The sequence below is a fragment of the Rhea pennata genome, chromosome 1 (genome assembly GCF_028389875.1).
Source record: "Rhea pennata isolate bPtePen1 chromosome 1, bPtePen1.pri, whole genome shotgun sequence".
Taxonomy (NCBI): Eukaryota; Metazoa; Chordata; class Aves; order Rheiformes; family Rheidae; genus Rhea; species Rhea pennata.
In genome coordinates, this window is record NC_084663.1 from 66957351 (window position 1) to 66977884 (window position 20534).

The window sequence follows — 20534 nt, forward strand, 5'->3', positions numbered from 1 at the left end:
AGCACACAGCAAGACTGGCTGCAAAATATACCACAACTGTCTGTGACAACCTAAGTGCAGTGGGAGCCCTGGGAACCACTAGCAATCATGCTGGCTTTCAGCAGCTGACCATGGGGCAGGATGAAGCAAAGCATGCCTACCTGATTGCCAGTCCTTCAGCACCCAGCACCCACAAGGGTAAAACTAAGAACATCAGCAGCTACTGAGGTGGCCTTGCCAGCTTAAAGCAGAGCTGTCAGCAAGGTGAAACAAGAGGGAACCTTGACCCTTGGACCAAAAGAGAAACAGAAACCCATGGCTGGTTTTGCAGGATCAGAGGCTGAGTGCTGCAGAGCAGAGCCTGGAGCAGAGCATCCACCTGGCAGGTGTATAGGAGACCCTCCTCTGCCCTCATGCCGGTGTGCCAGGGCTGCTCCACTGGGTTTGGCTCCAGGTGTAATGGAAGTATGGGAGGGGAAGAGAAGGGCGCGCTGTCAAATGGAGCACACTGGAGATCACTCTGGGGGGACACAGCCAGTGGGGGACAGCACCACAATGCCAGGGAGCATTGCTTCCTTACTAGAAGGCCCCTGCCCTGTTACAGGTCTCACTCTCACACAGTGTGCAAGGTTTTGGTGCTGGCACTGAGGCGGGAGGTGATACAGCTGGGACACCCTCGTGGACATGTGCAGAGAAGGATGTCAAATGGAAGTGCTACCACCCTGACCCGAGGCCCAGGTTCTCAGCATCTGCACCCTGAAAGTGACATGGACAATGTGGGGAAAGTACTGGAGGTATCAGCAAAGCACATAACCACTCTCCTCATTCCCAGGGGCCTCAGAAGATGCTCAAAGAGGGAACAAGCACCTTTGAGCTAGACAGAGAAGGGGTATTTGCTGTACCTGGCTGTCCAGTCCCAAAAAGATCAACATGAGGAAGAAGAGGCAGGACCAGAGCTGAGACACAGGCATCATTGTTACTGCTGTTGGATATGCAATGAAAGCTAGGCCAGGACCTGCCAACAAATTGCAGCATGATCAAGGGCACCCCACACACCACTGCCTGCCACCCCACACCCAGCAACTCAGAGAGTGATTTAATGTCCTGCTTTAACACCTGTCTTGCCATGGCTCCTTGCCCATAAAAGCAGTGATCAGAGCACCAGAGCTGGGAGAGGTCATGACAGCAGGGAAGATGAGAATGGCTCTTCCTGAAAGCCCGGTCTGGGAGCATAGACCCTTCAAATCTGGCTGCAGGCACCTACAGCAACAGAGGATGTAGATAACATCCTGGGCTTTACTTCATAGATTGATTCATAAAAAATTCCTTCCACTTCAAGCTTTCTGTTGTGCTTTGGCCCTGAAGTCTCCTAAGAAAACCTACCTGATTCAGCCACTTCTGCAATGGGTACACCCTGCTCTCGAGCCATGAAGCCCAGCACAGAGAAAATGGCAAAGCCAGCAACAAAGCTGGTGGCACTGTTCAGGAGACACAGCATAATACAGTCCCTGGAAGGGAGTAAGATAAGAGTGAGAGCAGAATGAGCCCGGTTTTGGTCACATCTATACTCAGCTTCCTGAATCTGACAACATGGGTCAAGGAATGTCAATATTGCTCTTGAACTTCTGAAGTCAACAGCTCGAAACAGGACAGAGCCAAAAATCAGTCTACTACTTTGTATTCCAGTGTTAAAGAGCTATAGGATTATATGTGGCATGAAACAGGACAGAGACACCAATGGCTTGTGAGCAGGATGCCACAATGATTTTCACAGGGACGTGGCAACAAAAGAGCTGACAGGAGTCAAGAGAAATAGCAAAACAGCAGAGAAAAGTGAGGAAGACAGCAAATCAGAAAATAAAGAAGAATTTGCAAAAGTAAACATGATCAAGTAAGTCTATCGAGATAGGTACTAATGGTTTAACAAAAAATGTCACCTGACAAAGTCTGTGTCTACACTGCCTTTATTAACTATGCTCACGTGGAGACTTGAGAGTGCTATGGCACTTGTCTTGAAGTATTTGTGCACTGAGGCAAAAAAGGCACCAGTCTGGGCTGGCTGGGCTAGAAACCCCATGCCTTGGGCTCCTGCCTGGGCAGGCAGATGGCCAGACCCAGCTTACAGCATATGCTGCTATGGCAGTATGAACACCTAGCACATTTCGGTTGGAGCACCTGTCCAGAGCTAAGCTGGCAGTCAGAGGTGCCTAAAGTATTAGAGGAAGGCTTCAGCATAGCAGCCATTGGTGACAGATACATTTCAGGAAAGCCATGGAAAAGTATTAACTGCCTGACCAGCAGCCATGGCAGCATCTGTTTGTGAGTGGAAGAAAACGAGAGCTGACTTAACTCTGAAGCACCATTAAATGCTTCTAACCTTGCTGGAGTAATACATGAAAGAGTAACAAAGTCTTGTTCTTTGGGAGTCTGTAGAAGTTAGCAATAATAGTCCTGATGACTTACTTCACTGTCAGGCCATGGTAAAAATAGATCTGTAATTTAAGATTGCAGAGGGAAAAGAAATGCAGTCCAGACAGACTTGATTAATCTCCTTGATAGGATCAAAATATTGTTGAGGGCATGTTACTCTGATTTTAGGAAAGCATTGGGGTGCCACGCTCCCCTCACACACACAATAGCTGGTGTTACCTCCACAGTGCTGCTCTCCCATTTCCAAGCTGACTCATGCAGGAGAACATTACTAATATCATTTTCAGGAGCTCGCACGTTACCCTGGTGACCCTGCATCCCTATGATGAGTCCTCTGCAGCTTGGAAACTCTTAAGCAGGTCTATACTATACAAAACAGTGTGACCAAGGGCCTCCCTTGGAGACAGAGCCTGCCTCAGAAGTATCTCTGTGCTGTTCGCTTCTGAGCAAATTTGTGTAAAGGTGTGAAAAGTCCTAGCTCCTCTTACTTGTAACAGTTGTTCTTGTATTTGTTATAGCTGCCCAAAGCTGTCAGACATCCCTGGCAAATGGCATAAGAGAAGAAGATCTGAGTGCCTGCATCCATCCAGACCTGGAACAGAGAAGGACAATGGTTTCCAGAGCAGGCAACAAAATAAACAAATGACTGGGTCCTCTCCAGCAACCACCCCTCCATCAAAGCAGAATGAATTGCATGAGACAGAGAAGGCACAACTCCTACAGAAAGTAGGATACCTCTCTGGGAAAACCCAGGTAATTGGATGGGAGGTCCTCTAGAAAAAAGCTCCCAAAAGGACTGAATTTGCATGTCCCACTCAAAGTGATGCAGGCAGTGCTGGTCAGTTCCAGACACCACCCCACCACCCCATGTCACTGCACTCTGGGTAGAGAGAGCATCCTGATAACGTGGCTCCAGCTGAAGTTGTCACTACAAGCGGGTCTTATCCATGGTCCCTCCACAGCTCAGTGTTCAGCAAACACTCTCTTTAGTCATCCCAAACTAGGGACGGTGAGTCCTTTGCATGACAACTTTCTGCTCCCAAATCTGGTTTCCCATTAAAAAGAGCTCAGTCAGATGGCTCACATCTGCTGTAACCTCCCTTTCTCCATGGAAGAGTCTTTTTTGCACTCAGTATGTTATGGGCTAAACTTAATCACAGCTCTCATGCTCTTCCAGGGAATGCCTTTATCTGACAGTCAGCAGGCAGGAAGGAAAACAACACACCTTCTTGTTTGTTTGCTTGTTTCTTCTCACTCTCTTTTTCCTGCAAGCAGCCCTCAGCTGCAAATATCAAGGCAGCTGCAATTTGGCAGCCCTCAGAAAATCCCACCAGGCACTGCTGTTTTTAAATTCACATGGCTCTCTCACAGATATATGCGCACGTCGGAGCCCACCAAACGTGGGCGCACACACACACATCCTGTTATACAGAAAAGTCCCAAGCTTTGCCTAAACTCAGTAGAAGGACCTCTTAGTCCTGCTACGCAGGATTGCAGCATCCTGGAAAGTCCATGTCAGCTTTATCCAGGCTTCAAAGGATAGGGAGGTTTTCAGTGATTTAGCTATGACCATGAATAAAACACACTTGGCCTCAGTCACTCCCCTGTTATTTATTTTGATATTAAAATGTCATTTATGTTCAGCTGGCTCTGAGTTTTCAGCACACCACAGATTTTGTATTGACAACACATAATTGCATCTGAAAGCCATTTGGGGGGAGACAGATTGTTTGGCAGCTGGTTTGGGAGCAGTTTGGGCTTTGGCCATCTGGGAAGACACCGGAGGTAAGCTTAGACTGTGGGCAAAGCATATTGCTGGCTGCCTCCACAAAAACATTCAGCAGTGCAATAATTAGCAGCAGAGCCGTTTAAACACTCTTCCCTAGGGAGGTGGTCAGCACCAGCACCTCCCCGGGCAGAAGGAGGCAGCCTGCCCAGCACTGAGCAGGCATGGGAAAGGGAACAAACCCCACTGATAGATAAAGATGCCTGGAGCAGACTCATGCCAGGCTCCTTGGGGGTCCTGCCACCCAGGCGCTGGCTGCATGCCCTGTCCAAATTCTGGGGCCTGGGGTACACTGCATCTGTCACGCCAGGGTTTGTTTGAGGGAGCAGGAGGCATACGTGAGTGGGCAGACAAGGCTGGCACATACCTTCTGGCCAACCTCTGATCTGATGAGTGGGGACCAGCACCCAGGGAAGGGGAGGCAAAGCTGCTGGCTAGCTGCTAATGTGAAGCGCTATGCTCCCTGGGAGGGTCCCACTGGAGCCAAAAAAAGCTGTAACAGGGCCAGATAAAAAAGGAAAATTGCTAGATTATTCTCTCCTCACCTTTCCTTAATTATTTGCATTTAAGATGCAGCAAAACCATCTGTTACATGCTGAATATTTCATATAGTCTTCTGTTTTTGCTGAACCCGTAAGTGGAAATCAACTAATATGCCCATATGCTGCAAACACATCAGCAAAAAGGCTGTGCTACACAGTGGGACTAGACCCCTCCTAGCTATTTTTAGGTCTCACTAGTGTGCTCGTCCCTTGAGAGAAGCCAACTAAATCCTCTGCTAGGGACAGATCAAAGCACTCATCCATCCCTCACCCACCTGTGGGTCTGCAAGCCTGGTAATGTCTGGCTTCAGGTAGAAGAGGATGCCCTCAGTAGCGCCTGGTAGAGTGACTCCTCGCACTAGTAGGACCACCAGCATCACATAAGGGAAGGTGGCAGTGAAGTAAACAACCTGCAGATGCAGGAGAAACAAGAGGCAGGAGGTTAAGCAGGGAAGGGGATGCAGGCATTTTATCCACAGGCACCCACCCTGGACAAAAGTCCCGTGACTCTCCTGATGACTACCATTGCTACTGCTAGCACAGAAGTGGGATGGGAAAAAAATTAATCAAGGTTACATCTCACTGGTGATTTAGTTAATCTACTTTTTGTTCCTCACCCAGACTGTGCCACTGGTTGTTCTGCCTTATTGTTTGTTTCCAGTCATTGTCATTTCCCTGCTCTCAAGCTGTTCTCTTCATCTTTCTGGAGCTGCAAAAGAAACCCCAATCTCTTCCTGTCACTGAGTTTTAATGAGAAGTTATTAAAATGGTCCTGTTCGCAGCAGGAGTTTTCCAAATTAAATAGCAACTTTTGCTGCCCAATTTGAGACAGCTCTGAGGGGCCTCATTTCCAGAGGATGCTCATGCAGTCTCACATCTCTTCAGTGCCTCTGAAGCTCACAGATGAAAAAATGGGGCCACCAGGAATCTTAAGGCCCTTAAAGAAAATGTAGACCATTGTTTTTGTAAAAGCTTATTTTCATTTCTCTTATGTGTAATGTAAACTAATATTAGAGAAAATTAATCATTTCTAATCCATTGCTTAATTTAGCATTTTTTCTGTTTGCAAAATATCCATGAGCGAATTTCAACTTCCTTACATGTATTTATTATTAAAATCCATCCAAGTAATATGAATGCTTGTTTACTCTATGGATTCATGATGAGGAGTCTAAAATGAAGTTGTTACTGCTTAGTGATAATTGGTTGAATAAGTCACAGTATGTGGCATTTTTGCTGTTCCCTGACTGAATGAAAATATGAGCACTTTTGGCACCAGTACTGAAATTTACCTTCAGAAATCACTTCTGGGGAACATTTAAAGAGATCAACTGAATGCATAAGGAAAGGAAACATGGAAAAGGCACAAGAGTGGGCAAAATGAATAGAAGAAAAAGGCTTTTGAAGAAAATGAGTCTACACGGAGTAATCTGAAATTACTTTCCCAACATTACTATTGTTTCTTTACATTTAGACTGCTTAAATCACAGAAACATAAACACAAGGGTCTGAAAGGGCCATCTTAGCCTATCTGATTAGTTCAGGCTTTCAGTCAAGCACAATGTCCTGTTTACTCTGTAGCTGTTAAACACAATTATGTGCCTATTCAGAATTTCTGTGACACCTCCCTACTGTTTATCCTATCCTCAAATGTAGTCAGTAAGGAAAAAGAAGAAAGGATCTAGATTTTTTTGCCCTTGTAAATCTCAAAAAAAAAAAAATCTGCAGAGAAGACAGCTACTCTGTCTGGCATGTCTCAGGCCAGAAATGCCCACCTTGCACTGCTGCATCATGCTCATAACATCTAACTAGCAAAAAATAAGGTCTTTATCCTAAAAGCTGTGATGAAAAAAGCTTCTGTGGTCCTGGGAAAGCCATTCCAACCATTACCGGCACTCAACATTTCCCCTTACTTTCAGTCTGACTTTGCCTAACCAAATTGGCCCAGCTAGCCTGACTGAACTTTAGCCTTCTTCTATACATAGCAAATTCTCCATGGCTGGGAAGCACTGAGCAAAGGAGAGACTTGGTGGAAAGAGGACGAAGAGCTGAAGGGAAGCTGGGAAAGCTCAAATGTTTCCACGCAGGGCAAACAGCCTTTCAGAACAGAATGACCCTATTGTGAAGATGGCACTGTGGTGTTTGACTCAACCCATAGGGAGCTTCAGAGATTTCAATTTAAAATACAGAATATTCCCTCTCCCCATACATGTTGAATCTGGCTCTCCTTCCTTTTTCCCTGCAGTGTTTTCTCAATGCACTGCTGGCACTATGGTGGCAGCTCCTCCCTCTCTCCAAAATGTTATGTTCCCTCCCAGTCTGCCCCAGCCAGAGACGCATTGCTGGCAGTCTTGAATGAGAAGCAGCAGACAGCAGGTCAGTAACAGCAAGAGCCAGAGGCACCAGCAGAGACTGGTAAAACCTAGAGAGCAGAGTAAGACATTGTCTTGCTCTGTTAAAATGGCTGATCCACATGGTTTTAAGATGGGAAATTGGCTCTGACACCGAAACACAAGTTTTTCAGTATTACAGGGCACATCTACCAATATTAGAGAGAGTGATTTGGAGGAAGAGGACTATTGCAGAAGTTAGTTCATCTCTCTTCATTGTTGGTCAGATGTTCCCTGGAAGCACATGAGAGCCAATCATTGTGTTAAGAACCTGCCCTATCATCACAGCTTCAGGAAGGAAAAGGGTCCTGAGCAAGTCAAGGCCACAGCAGCTCCCCAAGACCCGCCCCAAGATGCAACACACTCATTCCGTCCAGAAGAATAACCAGCTCAAGCCACACATGTTGCTGGCTGGTTGACAAGGGCACTTGTGGAGTATCTGTCATCCTCTGTGGGCTTCTCCAAGGGAAAAGGTGACCTAAGACTCTCCCAAGTTCCCGGGTCTTTCCCTTTACTTCCCTAGCTATTTGAACTACTCTTTTGCTCTTTCTTTTTTGAGTTGAACTCACAACCAGTGTAAATCAGTATGGCCTCACTGGGGTTAAGGTTTTACTTTGGTGCTGTGTGTCTCCTGCCTCTTTACTTTATGAAGAAGGAAAAGAAATTGAGAAGGAAAACAAGAGGGCTATAAGGAGGTTTAGGGACCAGGAGGACAATCTCTGTTCCTACTTTGCCTGTGGACTTGACCCCTTTCCAGACGCAGAAGTAGCAGATGATCCATGCGAGCAGGAGACACAGAGCCAGCTCCCAGCGCACAGTGCCCAGTTTGTGAATACCATCCGTGAGCCCCAGCACTCGCTTCCTGCCGGTGTCCAGGGACAGGGAGAAAAACATTAACACCCCAGACTCCATTCATCCATACACCCCTGTCCCATATTACCCCATCCAAAGACCTAACAGACTATCCATAATACAACTGCCCAGGGCGCTCAGACACACAAATTACCCCAGCGCTTCCTACAAACTCGCTTCTCTTTCACTTTTGCTCATGCCACTCCACTGTGCCCTGTAGTCAGCCTAAGCCTTCCTGCTCTCAAAAAAACCCATGGCACTATGCACTCCAGACTTGCACAGTAAAAAATCATCACCAGCCCTACATTGCTCCCCTAACCCTGACAGCTGCCCAGCAAACCCTGTTCAATCCAAAGTAGGCCACCAATGTCATCATCACCCCACAATCACCATTCTTCTTCTGGCCCCCCATACACTATGAACACCCTATATACAGGCATAAACAGCTTTTTGTGATTCCCATGCCTTTCCTTCAGCCTCATTCCTTGGATCCTCCCATCACCCAAGGTGGGCCACACAAGAACTGAGCACTGCAGTTCACATGATCCCAGCAGCCCAAACCCATGCATACCATTGCTTTGGATCCTTCCTCCAAACTAAACTCCTCAAGGCCTCCTTGCCCTTGCAACCTGTGCAGAACCCCCACAAAACCATTTCAGAGGGATCACAGCCCTCACATACACTTTGTGTAAGGAATGGGGCAGGAGAGGGGCATCTGGCACGGTGCAGACTCATTCTGCACTAATGTGCACATCTCCTCATCTTCTGTGCCTTGCAGTGGCTATAAAGGATGAAGAACACTCATCATCAATAGAGACATTTCATTTTTCATGGATGAAAAAACTGTTGGTGAAGTCAAGCTCCCAGCATTCCCATCCTTTATGTAACCTTCCTCAGTTGAGTGTTGGGAGGAAGTGTGACCCCTCATCTATTTCAAACTCATTGGGCTGCAACCTAGAGCCCCTCTGGGACAATGTTTAGCCCAGCGCAGGATCTCTCCTTCACGGGTGTTAAATTACCCCCAGCTCCATGGCCAAACCTCCCACATGCCCTCTCAAGGATCTCACCTAGCTGTCCCAGGGGTGTTCCCCAGGCATCAGCCTCAGCAACCTGAATGATTAGATGGGCTGCTTCTCTTTTGCACAAAACAAGACAAGGTCAGAAAAAGGGAAATGGCAGTTTTGTACCTCTCTGTTTCACTGTAAAAGACTCTTCATGCTCTGCCCTGGTTATCTCACACCTGTCTGCCAACAGTAGCCTGTAATACCTAACATATATACCTTCTACTTACAACAAGTCCTCATTTGTCCTTTCTGTGACCACACTCACCCAAGCACCCGTGTGTAGATACTGCCATGCCAGAAAGGGAACATGCTTGTGAATGTGTGTACATGAGCACCCACATGTAGGCACGATGCAAGCAGTCCTTGGCATGTATCAAGTATTCATGCCCCTTAGCTGTGCTGCACAGACCTCTGGGCTCTGTGCTGATCTCCTCAGCAGTTCAGTGCATTGTGTTCCCCATGTTTGGGTCTGATACATAGCTGCTCGCTTGGTCTTACAGAGACACCCCCCCCAGGATATTCCTGTGGCTGTCGCCTTTGGATGAAAGAGGAGCCTGAACACAGGGAAAGTGATCACATACTCCCAAAACTCAATCACCGGGGAAGTGGCGTTCACAGGCACCGTCCTGTTGTCCAAGCTGGAGCTATTCAGAAAGTCCACACAGAGATCTACCAAAAGAAAAGGAAGCTGATGAGCCAGAGAAATTCTCGGAGGCCCCTCCGTGAGGGATACTCCTTCTCCTCTGTACCCTAAACCTCACTGTGGCTGCAGACAGACCCTTCACACTGTGCTGTAGAGCATCTCATCGTCATTAAGCAACTCTTGCATCTCATTAAACATCTCATTTAAACTCTTGTTCTCCCCAGCCCCAAATGAATTCCCATTCAAGAGCAGCCAGAGGATTGGCTTGGATCTTTGGGGGATAGGAGGGAGAGAAATGGGGAAGGGAGAGTGGGAGAGTGATTCCCTGTCACATAGAAACCAGATGGCTGCAAAATGTAGATTATTGTGAGATAGCCAATATGAGTCACCAGAATACAAAATCTCATTCTCAGCAATACACATCATTCCGTATCTACACATACATTCATGTATGTGTTTGCACGTCATAGTTGCCTTTATATTCCACACCCCCTTACCCAATCCTGTCACAAAGTGTGAAAATCCTAAAAATGGAGGAGATGCCTTGCATCCAAGAAATGCACCTCATCATTCATCTGGAAAGCAGAAGATGATCCACAGGAAAACAGATGAAGCCTAGCTACGGCTGGGATGCTTCTGCATGTTAACAGAATATCTGTGGCTTTCCTTGCAAACAAGTCCATGCTAGGAGAGCTAAAGGAATCAGAACCACTCTTTAAAAGGACAGTTACCTCTACTGGGATCAAGGGGCAAGGGAAGTTGTGCGTGTGCAAAATTAACATGTGATGGAATTGAATCACCTGACACAAGAGAGAAAGGGAAAAAACAAGCTGCTGCCAAAGCCCTTTCCAACCTGACTTTCCACTAAAAACAAAACCCATTCCAATACAGTAAAATAAGCTTGTCAGGACATCTGACCCATGAGGGTTATCTCTCATCAACTCCACCTTCCCAGACACTGCAGAAGTGCGCTGAATAAAACCAAAGCCATGCCTTTGCTGTTCAGCACAATTATGAAAACTGTGGGTGGAGGAGATGAGACCCCTGGCCAAGATATCAATATAGAGGCTTGTATAGGTGCAATTAGAGGAGAAAAGGGTGCCTTTTCTATAAGAAAATTCTTATATAGAAGAAAACTCTTCTATAAAGAAAACTCTTCTAACAAAGAAATAAAGAGAAACTCTTCTAATAAAGAAATAACAAAACTCTTCTATAAAGAGTTCTATACCACTTTTTTCTGCTATGGGAGACCTGTACTGGCAAAATCCTCCATTGCAGGCCTGGTCTATAGGCCTAGTCTTTCAGTTTAGCCAAAAGCTGAGTGTTCAAAGGAAAACATCTCAGTACTTGACAGCAGCTCTCTCATTAATTCTAAAGGAGTGGGATAGCAAACGGGAGTTGTGAGATAAATTATTGTTCCTGATCCAACAAAAATTTCCTGTTATGTGGAGAGGGGTTTGGATTCCCTTGCAAATTATGCCTACACAACTCCCCCACTTTGCAAAAAATGTAGAATTTTCTGTAAAGTCCCCAAATTTCTTCATTCAGAAGTAGTCTTACTCTGCCATGTGGCTAGGCATAGGTTCAGATCATATACCCTTCCTGACACTTGTCCATGGTAAATGAAGAAAGCTGCATTCACTGGAGTCCCTGGCCATAGAGCATCTCATGAGATCTACCCTTCTTGACATCACACTGTGACAACAACAGTACAACTGCAAAATTATGTTGGAAACCAAAGTTCATCTATAATCAAAACATTTTTCTATCAGTATGAAATATTCTCTACAAAACTAAAAGAATTTCTGTGAATTAGCAAAAGCGAAGAGGAATTAGTTTTGATAGAAATTTTTCTTCTCCCATTTCCACTTTCCAGGAGTGGGCCACATGAAGGTGTACCTGAGTTCCAGGGCTTACTGCAACTAGTCCATGGCAGCACGGCAGTGAAGGAGCTGAACAGGTAAAAGAATGCCCAGGCCAGGATGACAATGTAGTAAACAACCAGATAGGCCTCAATGACTTGTGATGCATATCCAATTCCTGTGAATGAAAACAATAGAGGTGAAGATAACACTGCCAACTTGTCAGGCATAGCCTCAGATGAAGTCCTAGGTCATATCCTGGGAAGAAGGGTGCAATGCCAACAACTTTACTCACTAGAGAATGGTGCAAGACTCACCTCAGGGAAAGAGAAAGGATTTCATAACTTTGTGCATGCAGACAGGAAACATGTTATTGGTATCTCTAGATGGGCCTATGGAAGAATTTCTGATCAGAGAGAGAAAACCTTTAGCTGACAGAAAAATATTTTTCTTAACAGAGCTGTGCCACTGTGTTGCACTACATCTCCTGTAGGAAAGCCAGCTGTAGCCAAAAAAAAAAAAAGAAATGAAGGTGAGTTTCATGTTTGTGAAAAGACTCAAGCAGAAAGATTTTTACTGCTGATATACACCATGATATATATTGCTGATATACATAAAGTATGGTGTTAGGGCAAAAGTACAAGCCTAGGAGTCAAGAGCTCTGGCCTCATGTCCTAGCTGGGCCCATCACTCACTGAGATGTCAGAAAGGCCACTGAAGGCCCAATTCAGTTGTTTAAAAACAGCTGTCAGTGTCCTCTGAGATGCCTTTCCTGTCCACCTTCCAGTGGGCACAGGTCTCCTGTGGGTCTTGCATGGATGTCCCGGACTCCCCAGGGCATTTTAAATGGCACTGAATGCTTGTGTTTAGGCAGATAGACCAGGCCTTTAATCTACATGAGCACAGATTTCCTTGTCTGTGGAAGGAACAGGAGAATTGTGAATGTTGAATTCATTAACATCTTAAAATCATTAAATAAGCTTTCTGCAGGAGAAAAGAAGGGCAATAGGAGTCCCAGTTCTTACCCCTATGCCTTAACCAAACACTACTTGTCTCTGAACTGTCGAACTAGTGCTTGCAGTGTGATTCCTGCTCAGCAGAGGTGGACATCAGCCTACAAATACCATGAGGACAGCACCTGGCATGGAAAGAGCTGTATAGAGTACTGCAAGCCAGCTAGCCTTCCTCATCGTCTCCTCTCCTCGATACCTGTCCTGGCCTATGTACAGGTATCTGTTTGTCAACACTTCACTCTTTCTCCTCCTGTTTGTTTACCACACTCATCTCTCTCAGACTTTGAGCACCGCAAAGCAGAGACTGTGGTTTGCACCACCCCAGTACAGCCCCAGCCAGCATGGCAAACCCTTAGTCACCCACATGGTGTCAGGCAATGCACGTCCCCCGCACATGCAACAGTGACCGGGGAAAATAATGTTGGGAGAGGGAGAAAGAATAAAAGAAAACAAACAAACAAAAAGTGCTTCCAAAAAGTCTCTGAATCAGTAATTAGAAGCTGCCACCAGTAATTCCCCTTTGACTCACCTTCGAGGATTGGGCAGATCTTCCTCCAGGCTGTCAGCCCTCCCTGGCTCGTGTACTGCCCCAGTGCAATCTCCAGGAAGAACACTGGGATCCCACAGGTGAAGAGGAAGATGAGGTAGGGGATGAGGAAAGCTCCTGTGGAGGGAGGGGAGATGCTACCTCAGAAACCTCTTTAAAACCTTATCCCTGCCACCCCTTTCCAGGTACACGGGGCTGCAGCTGGAATCAGCTACACAAACACTAACATTTCTCTGAACTAATTGTGCAGCCTGTGCAGAAGAACAGGGTTTTTAACTCTTTCTTTTCTTGGAAAAAATTGCTAGAGTGGTCTGTCCTGTGCTACTGCAGTGCTTCTGAGCCACAATCTAGAAGTAAGGAGTAGCCAAATGAAGGAAAGCAAAAGATACTACTGGAGAATTTGCCCCCATTGTCACAACCCTCACATTCAAGCTTCCAGCAGAAGTCAGGCAAAGCAAAAGATATTCTTGATTACACAATCACATTTGTTCTTCCTTTCCAGGAGCTACAACAAAAGTTGTAAAAGTCCTGCTTGCCCAGAAGATACAAATCTAGAGATTATTGACATTTCTTGGTAAATAATAAATTTGCTGTGAATTATATGCTTGAGATTTTATTTGCATACTGTATGTCAAATTTGCCAAGTAGTTTTCACCAAAGGAATGGATATAGAGGTTGAAAGGAATGGCATAAGAGTATCTTCCAGCATTTCCAAAATGAAAAAGTTTAACTTCTCTCTTCAAATTCCATTTTTTATTAAAACACAGAAGTCTTAAGAAAAGTCAAAATGAAACCAGGAGTTAAAATAATCCAAGAATGGAATAAATATTCAGCTAAATTTAAATAAAATAAAATATTTTAGATTAACCCTTGATGAAATGGAAGAGGACGGAGAAAGAAAGTGATTGTTTTCCCAGAAACAAAACAGAAAAAAAAATGCAGCAAAAGCAAAAAAAAAAAAAAAAAAAAAAAAAACTCACCAAGGTTTACACCCTGCTCAGCCAGGTTTGAATTTATTTTCCATCATTTTGGTTCTGCTACCAAACCAAAATACCCAGTTCTTTCCTTATTCTGCTCCAAACTGCTCCTGAGATCTCGATTTCATTCCTTGACTTCCTCCTATCATCTCATAATCTTTCTCCCCATCATAGACATAGGAATTTCATGCTTTCTATCCCCTCCAAACACAGACATCAAAAGCAAAGCACGCCAAGGCAACCTCCTTCCTAGCTGGAACAACTACTGTCAAGGTCTCATCATCATCTAGTGAGCTTTCGGTAATGAGCATCTTCTACCACCGGTGCCAGGAGAGCAGCTGGATGTTTGCAGTAGAGCTGTGGGCTCTTTCCCTCAGCAGAAACAAACCTTGTCCCCCAGGCCCACTTCTCTCGTGCCAATGCAGTCATCCACACTGAAATTCTTTCCCATGACAGAAAATTAACAATTAGGAACACTTTCTCTAGTCTTTAAGCCAACAATGTTACAATAACAAGCAACATGCAGATTTCCCCTAAACACAGCTGTGCCATAGCTGCAGGGGACCTGAGGCCACGGGAAGGGAGGGTGGATCACAGCGCCAGTCCAGGTTTGCAGAGCTGGGGACATGAGCTGTGTGTGTTAAGCCAGAGGCAGCTGCTCTGTTTCATGATAAAAGACTGCTTTAAGCAGTGTCCATAATAGAGCTTTATTATCCTATACATAGATGATTAACCTTTCAGAAGGTCCAAGATCCTGTTTTTTGATACTATTTGCCCCAGAGATCGACCCATTTTCACCACTGAGTAACAAGAGGCTTCGTTACGCCTTTACTGGTTTGTCTCTCTTAATGTTCCCAGAGCAGTTACCAACTCTAACTCCAGTTGTGATCTCCTCCTCAGTTTGCTGCTTCCCCTAAGGACATGAGGCCCTGAGAGGGGGCCCCAGCTATAGACCCTCTTTCCTCACAAGTCAATAACAGCTTCAGGATGCCGAGTAACTGGATTAAATTTGGAAGTGCAGCTACTGTTAAGTTTACACTCAGTTGCTTTACAGCAAGTCAGCATAACTGTCTTTACTACATCCACTTTTACAGCTTTACAACTGTCTTACTACATCTGGAGCTGCATAAAAGTGACAGTATAGCATTCTCCAGTTTGGGATTTGAGGAGCTTATATAGGTGGCAAATATCTTTTTTACAACAACTTCAAGGACTTTATCTTTTAGTGTCATGGGAAAGACAGTGCCTTGTTGGCCATTTGGTTCCCTATTGAGTTAGAGGGAGAAATGTACCTTCTGCAATAGCTGCATTCTTTCTGCAGTGGTAATGTGCAAGTTGTGAGGAGAGGACTCTCTCATCATAATCTTTGCCAAGCCTAGCCGTGCTGGCCTCTGAATACACCCTGAGATATTCCAGGATAGTTTAGTTAAAAAAATAAAAGTTATTCAATAAACATCTAAAATGAAAAAAGTCGCCTTTTCACTTGCACTAATTAGCATATAAATTGCAAAGACTACTGAACCGGATACCATAGGCATAAACTATTTAGAGATATCATCTGAGCTCAAGAAAGAATTTTCCATGCAAAACCCATGACATTTCTACCCCTCCTTTCAAAATGTCATTGCAGAATGGCCTATTAAATCAGCTACCCGGTCAGTGTTTTCCATCCTATGCAGTTCTGACTTGTATTTGTTACCTCATTGGATATCATCAAAATCTCAGAGGAAAACAAAAGGTCTGGTGAAAACCATCTCAAGCTCAAGAAAAACTCCTACCATTCTTTCTTAACTGTTCTTTTAACTGCCCCAAAGCCCATTTGGTTCAGATGTATTGACTCCAGCTTGGTTCAGATAAAGTCCATTATCACACAGGGACAGAACAGAGGACAAGAGTTTGGTGGTCCAGGGACAAATAACACTGAATCATTAATAGATGTGTAAGCTGCGCTGGGGAAAGGAAGGCCTTTGCGATATGGTCTGCAGAGAAAGGAATTTTAAAAATGGGGGAACATACACAGCCCAGAATGTTATCTCAAGGTGATCATATCAAATAAGAGCAAGAGAGCTTATTGCTTTAATACATGTAATGTATTATTCCTCCTTTTTCCTTATAAAAAGGTTAGACTTTGATTTACTAAGAAAAGCTAGTGACAATCAATTATTTCTTCATCTCTTCCACAGTTTCATTTTATTGTCATGAGAAAATTTAACTTTTAACCATATGATGATCTTGCTGCAGTTTTGTTGGGAAAAGAAATCCAGGGAGTTATGCTAGAAACAGAAGGGAAGGGAAACAGACCCTTCTGGGGCACAGATTTCCCCAAAACTGTTCCTGATGAAGCAGTAAAAATGTCCTCCTCCCTACCTCCTCCTTACCCTCCTCCAGGCAACTCCTTTCCCCACATACACTGAAAGATGGCCCTCCCATCTTATATTTTCCAATACAACAAGCACCTTGGCTCTTCAGCTTTGGGCATCTGGTCCCCATCCCCATTTCTAGAGCTGACCTCTGTTCCAAAAAGCATTTTTCCAGTTATACTGACATAATAAAATGCTGCACTTCTGCTAATAACCACAGGTCAGCCAGCCCTGTGAGGAGATTCAGTGGGAGATCAAGTTCCCTAGAAAAGGAAGCAGGCACCCAGATGTCAGGAAGTAGGTATCAGCCTTTGGCAAAGACAGTAGCACTATCAAAGCCTCTCCTCCTCTGTAGCAATGGCCAGAAAGAGGTAGGAGTGACAAGAAAGCTGGGAAAAGGGCATTAAGATTTCTGCTGGCCTTCTGACCCCTCATGGCTTTCTCATCATTTTGGAAGACCGTCTGTCTCTGTAAATGCCCAAGAGCCTTGAAGAATTACTGGAAGGGCTCTCCTCCTAAAAAGTTCATTTCATCATCCAGACTTAGGAGCTGCTTTGAGACATAGGACCTGCTGGGGAGCTAAATTCACTTCCCGGTGCTATTCCTTATGGTTTTGGCAGGAACTAACTTAATGGAAGGGAAAATAAAGGAGTATGAGAGAGAGAGACAGGGGTTGTAAGGGGTAGGAGTATTGGATCCAGGCATGAGGGTATCTTTTGTAGTGCCTACATGCCTAGGACAACTCATGCATACTGTGAACTTACCGCCTCCATTCTTGTAGCAGAGATATGGGAATCGCCACACATTTCCCAGACCAATGATCTCCCCAGCCACAGACAAGAAAAACTCCGCTTTGTTACTCCACTGGCCTCTTTCTTCCATTTCCTCCTCTTTTAGCTCTTCAGGCCCTGCCATGGCTCCACTGGGCTCTGCAGTTTTCCTCATGGCTCTGTAGGACAGAGGAAAAGCAGAGCACAGATTGTAGAAGGCTGCTGTAGGGCACTCTGGTGGAAGGAGGAGAAAAGGGGCCCAGGCCACCAGAACAAATGCATTCATAGTGTTACCATCAGGTCCCCCTCACCTTTTGGAAAACAGCTTCTTTAAAGTCAGTACAAAGCATTTTCCCCAGGATACATCCTGGGAGAATTTCTACCCCACCAAAAAATTTATTTGAAGGCACAGAAGGCACTGGTGAGATGGACCTGCCTGAATTACTCTGGATTCACTCCCTCATTCAACTTTCCTTCCCACAGCCCCCTACCTAAGCCCTCCTAGCCCATCTGCCATACCCCTAGCCCCAGTGGTCTGCCTTTTCCCAGCTGCTGATAACTAGGCTGTGACTTTGGAAACAACAATTCTGAGGAAGAGAAAAGGACTTGGAGCTAAAGTGGGGGCATAAGGACAGAAGAAATTCCTCTTCCCAGTATGTAGTCACTGTCTTTTTCTGAAATGGCTTCAGAAGGCAGGTGAAGATATTATGGATTATTAGTCTGAATAAGAATGGAAGACCTGTCATTTATTTTGAGGCACTGCTAGGGGTGCTGAATTACTATCTTTGACCTACTGGCCACCACGTTCTACTACAATACAGCACACCATCTGAGCAAAACGTGCACACACTGATTTGACCCAGGCTCCCCTTAACAACAGACAGTCATGAATAACAGGCCTCCACCTCATTGCCCAAAACTGCAAAGAAAAACAAAGCAAGGAAACAAAGCCCCTGAGATTAGCAAAAGGCCCTCCAATTTGTGAAGTGCTCAGGTGTTTCAGAGTTGGGCAAGGATTTGCTAAGAAAAGACAAGCTCAATTATTGCAGTGGAAACATTACTAGGAAAAAGCCCAGCCATGCAAACACAGAGGGAATTCACTGTCTGACAAAGCACATTGAATGTGACTGGGCCTGTAGAGTGGTACAAGGAAGACATTCTCCCTGTCTATACTAAATCCTGAATTGTGTTTAGTATCATCTTAATTAAGCAAAGTTAGAGGCCTCTTGTTACAAGATAAAATTTTCCATCATACGCAAACTCTTTTTAATTGGCTAGTCAGTTTAAATCTAGGCAAACTTTGCACAGACTAGACTAAGTGTTCTTGTTGACGTTTTCACATTGATTACAGGCATCTGAGAGGAAACTAAAATGTAAAGAGAAAGAGTTCTCTTTGACTTAGCTAAAAAATTCTCATCAAAAGATTGTTCCAGCAAGTTACTTGAGGTACAGCTGCATGTACGGAGAGCACAGACCTTACATGAGCAGTGTAGCTGGTGAACGGTACTGAGGAATTCCTAGCCATAGCCACCAACAGCATTACTGAACAGAAGTTTTGATGGTGTAATTGGCATCAGCAGGGGATACGCGTTCCCATGCAGGGACTGGGAAACTGAACCAGAACTAAACCTCTCTATAGCAAGGAGAGGTCCTCCCTCTATTCAAGGTTTTCATTTCCATCAGCTCTGAGTGCTAAGAAATCAGGAGTTTGTCCTTTAAAATTAACTTAGAGGTACAATTTCCTGGTGGTTTGTTAGGTTTTTTTAGTACCTCTCTCTGAGCCTCCTGAGGGAACGTCTCCATTTCTAGGGAGCAAACAGGGACAGGGATCTGCACCATCCACACTGCTCAACTCTGCCTCTGCCCCTGGATCTTTTCTGACCCCTTCAGTCAGCTCTCTCCCAGGCAAGGTCCCAGTAAAGGTCTGGATGGTGTCCAGTCCAGGGACTACTCCTAAAAAGCAGAAAGAGCAAGTTCTCACCACACTTGGCTTCCTCCCACTACAGGATCTCCAAACCTATCCAACAACTTTTGCATCCTCAGATAGGATGGAAACCATTCCCTCTCTCCTCATGCATATTTTCTCTCTAGTTGTGTCACTTCAGGCCAGCATTACGGTAGGAGCCAACACAGTAGGGACTATTAAGGGGCTCAGCCAACTGGGAATGAAAGTATGGTCTTAATATCAAACTGATCCCATAGCCTACGAACATCATGGCATTTCTTTTGGTGCAATGTTCAGCAGGGCAAGGAGGAAGTATGAGCAGGAGCAGGCTGGCCATGCTTGCACTTCTTAATATACGGAAGACAGTGTTGTTACCATGGCATCTCATTTGCTTCTGTAAATTGCCCAATGCAAATCAAATGATTTAATAAATCCTGACCCTCTAGATATATCAGGCCAAGGGATACAGAAAGGCACAGGCATATGAAAAGCCAACTTTTACTGAACATTCATAGTGAAGCAGACAGTGTTTGGCACAAGGCGTATTTCCTCCCTCTGTCATTAAAATAAAGAAATGAAAACAAACCTCCCAGTGTTATACATCAATTGCTCTGGAAATGCTCAAGGCAACAACAGTCTTTGTTTCCCCATTTGCTCTGGTGCTGAAGGGCCCATCATATTCCCTTTGAAATCAGCAACAGATTTCTAGGGATGCAGAGGACTGAATCCCACACAAAGCACTAACACTGCCTTCAGTAAGAGGGGCTGCAGTATGAGTGGGGGACCATAAAGCATGAAGAAGGGCAGGCAGAGGTCAGTGAAGGCTGCTCACCTCATAGATGCCTATTCAAAAATACTGCAGGAAAATTCTGGCCCCTTCTCAAATTTGAGTGGTTTTTAGAGTTACTTCTCATAAGGATTTATACATGGGCAATGCCTGTGACACAATCATCATAAGGGCCAAATAAAAATGCACCAGGACACTAAGAAAACAACCTCCCTCTCTTCCTTGCCCAGCCTTTGCCCTTTATGGCTCATATGCTGCAAGCATCAATTTACAGGCACTTTTCAGGTACCATTCACACAGCCCCAAACTCATCATACTCTATAGCATGTTTGGACCTGCACTCGAGTGTCATGCTGGATCAGTCCTCCAACAGGATCATACTCTAACCGCACATTTAGAGAAGGTGGTGTAATCCAGAACTCATGTCATGCACCTCAAATGCTGGCTGGTGCAGTCCTACCAGGGCACCAATGGCTCACTGGTGTGGTAATCCTCCTGGTCCCAGCTTTGCCCTCTCCACTTAGATCACCTGCTGGGTTGATTGGGAGATGGAAATATGGCCTCCTCCAGCCAGTCTTTTTGCAGCT

At 45.1% G+C, this 20534-nt stretch overlaps 1 protein-coding gene across 1 annotated transcript in view; it reads right to left on the reverse strand.

Moving 5' to 3' along the window:
- LOC134135560 (sodium- and chloride-dependent betaine transporter-like) overlaps window positions 1-17732 on the reverse strand; it is a 31543-nt gene extending 13811 nt beyond the window's left edge. Inside the window, exons 1-10 of the mRNA XM_062567102.1 lie at window positions 17707-17732; window positions 17210-17394; window positions 13091-13225; window positions 11586-11726; window positions 9625-9712; window positions 7857-7989; window positions 5013-5147; window positions 2898-3001; window positions 1363-1487; window positions 882-994 (exon numbers count right to left, since the gene is read on the reverse strand). Coding sequence (XP_062423086.1) covers window positions 882-994; window positions 1363-1487; window positions 2898-3001; window positions 5013-5147; window positions 7857-7989; window positions 9625-9712; window positions 11586-11726; window positions 13091-13225; window positions 17210-17394; window positions 17707-17732 — 1185 coding nt within the window. The remainder of the gene's footprint in view (window positions 1-881; window positions 995-1362; window positions 1488-2897; window positions 3002-5012; window positions 5148-7856; window positions 7990-9624; window positions 9713-11585; window positions 11727-13090; window positions 13226-17209; window positions 17395-17706) is intronic.
- Between the last annotated feature and the right edge of the window lie 2802 nt (window positions 17733-20534).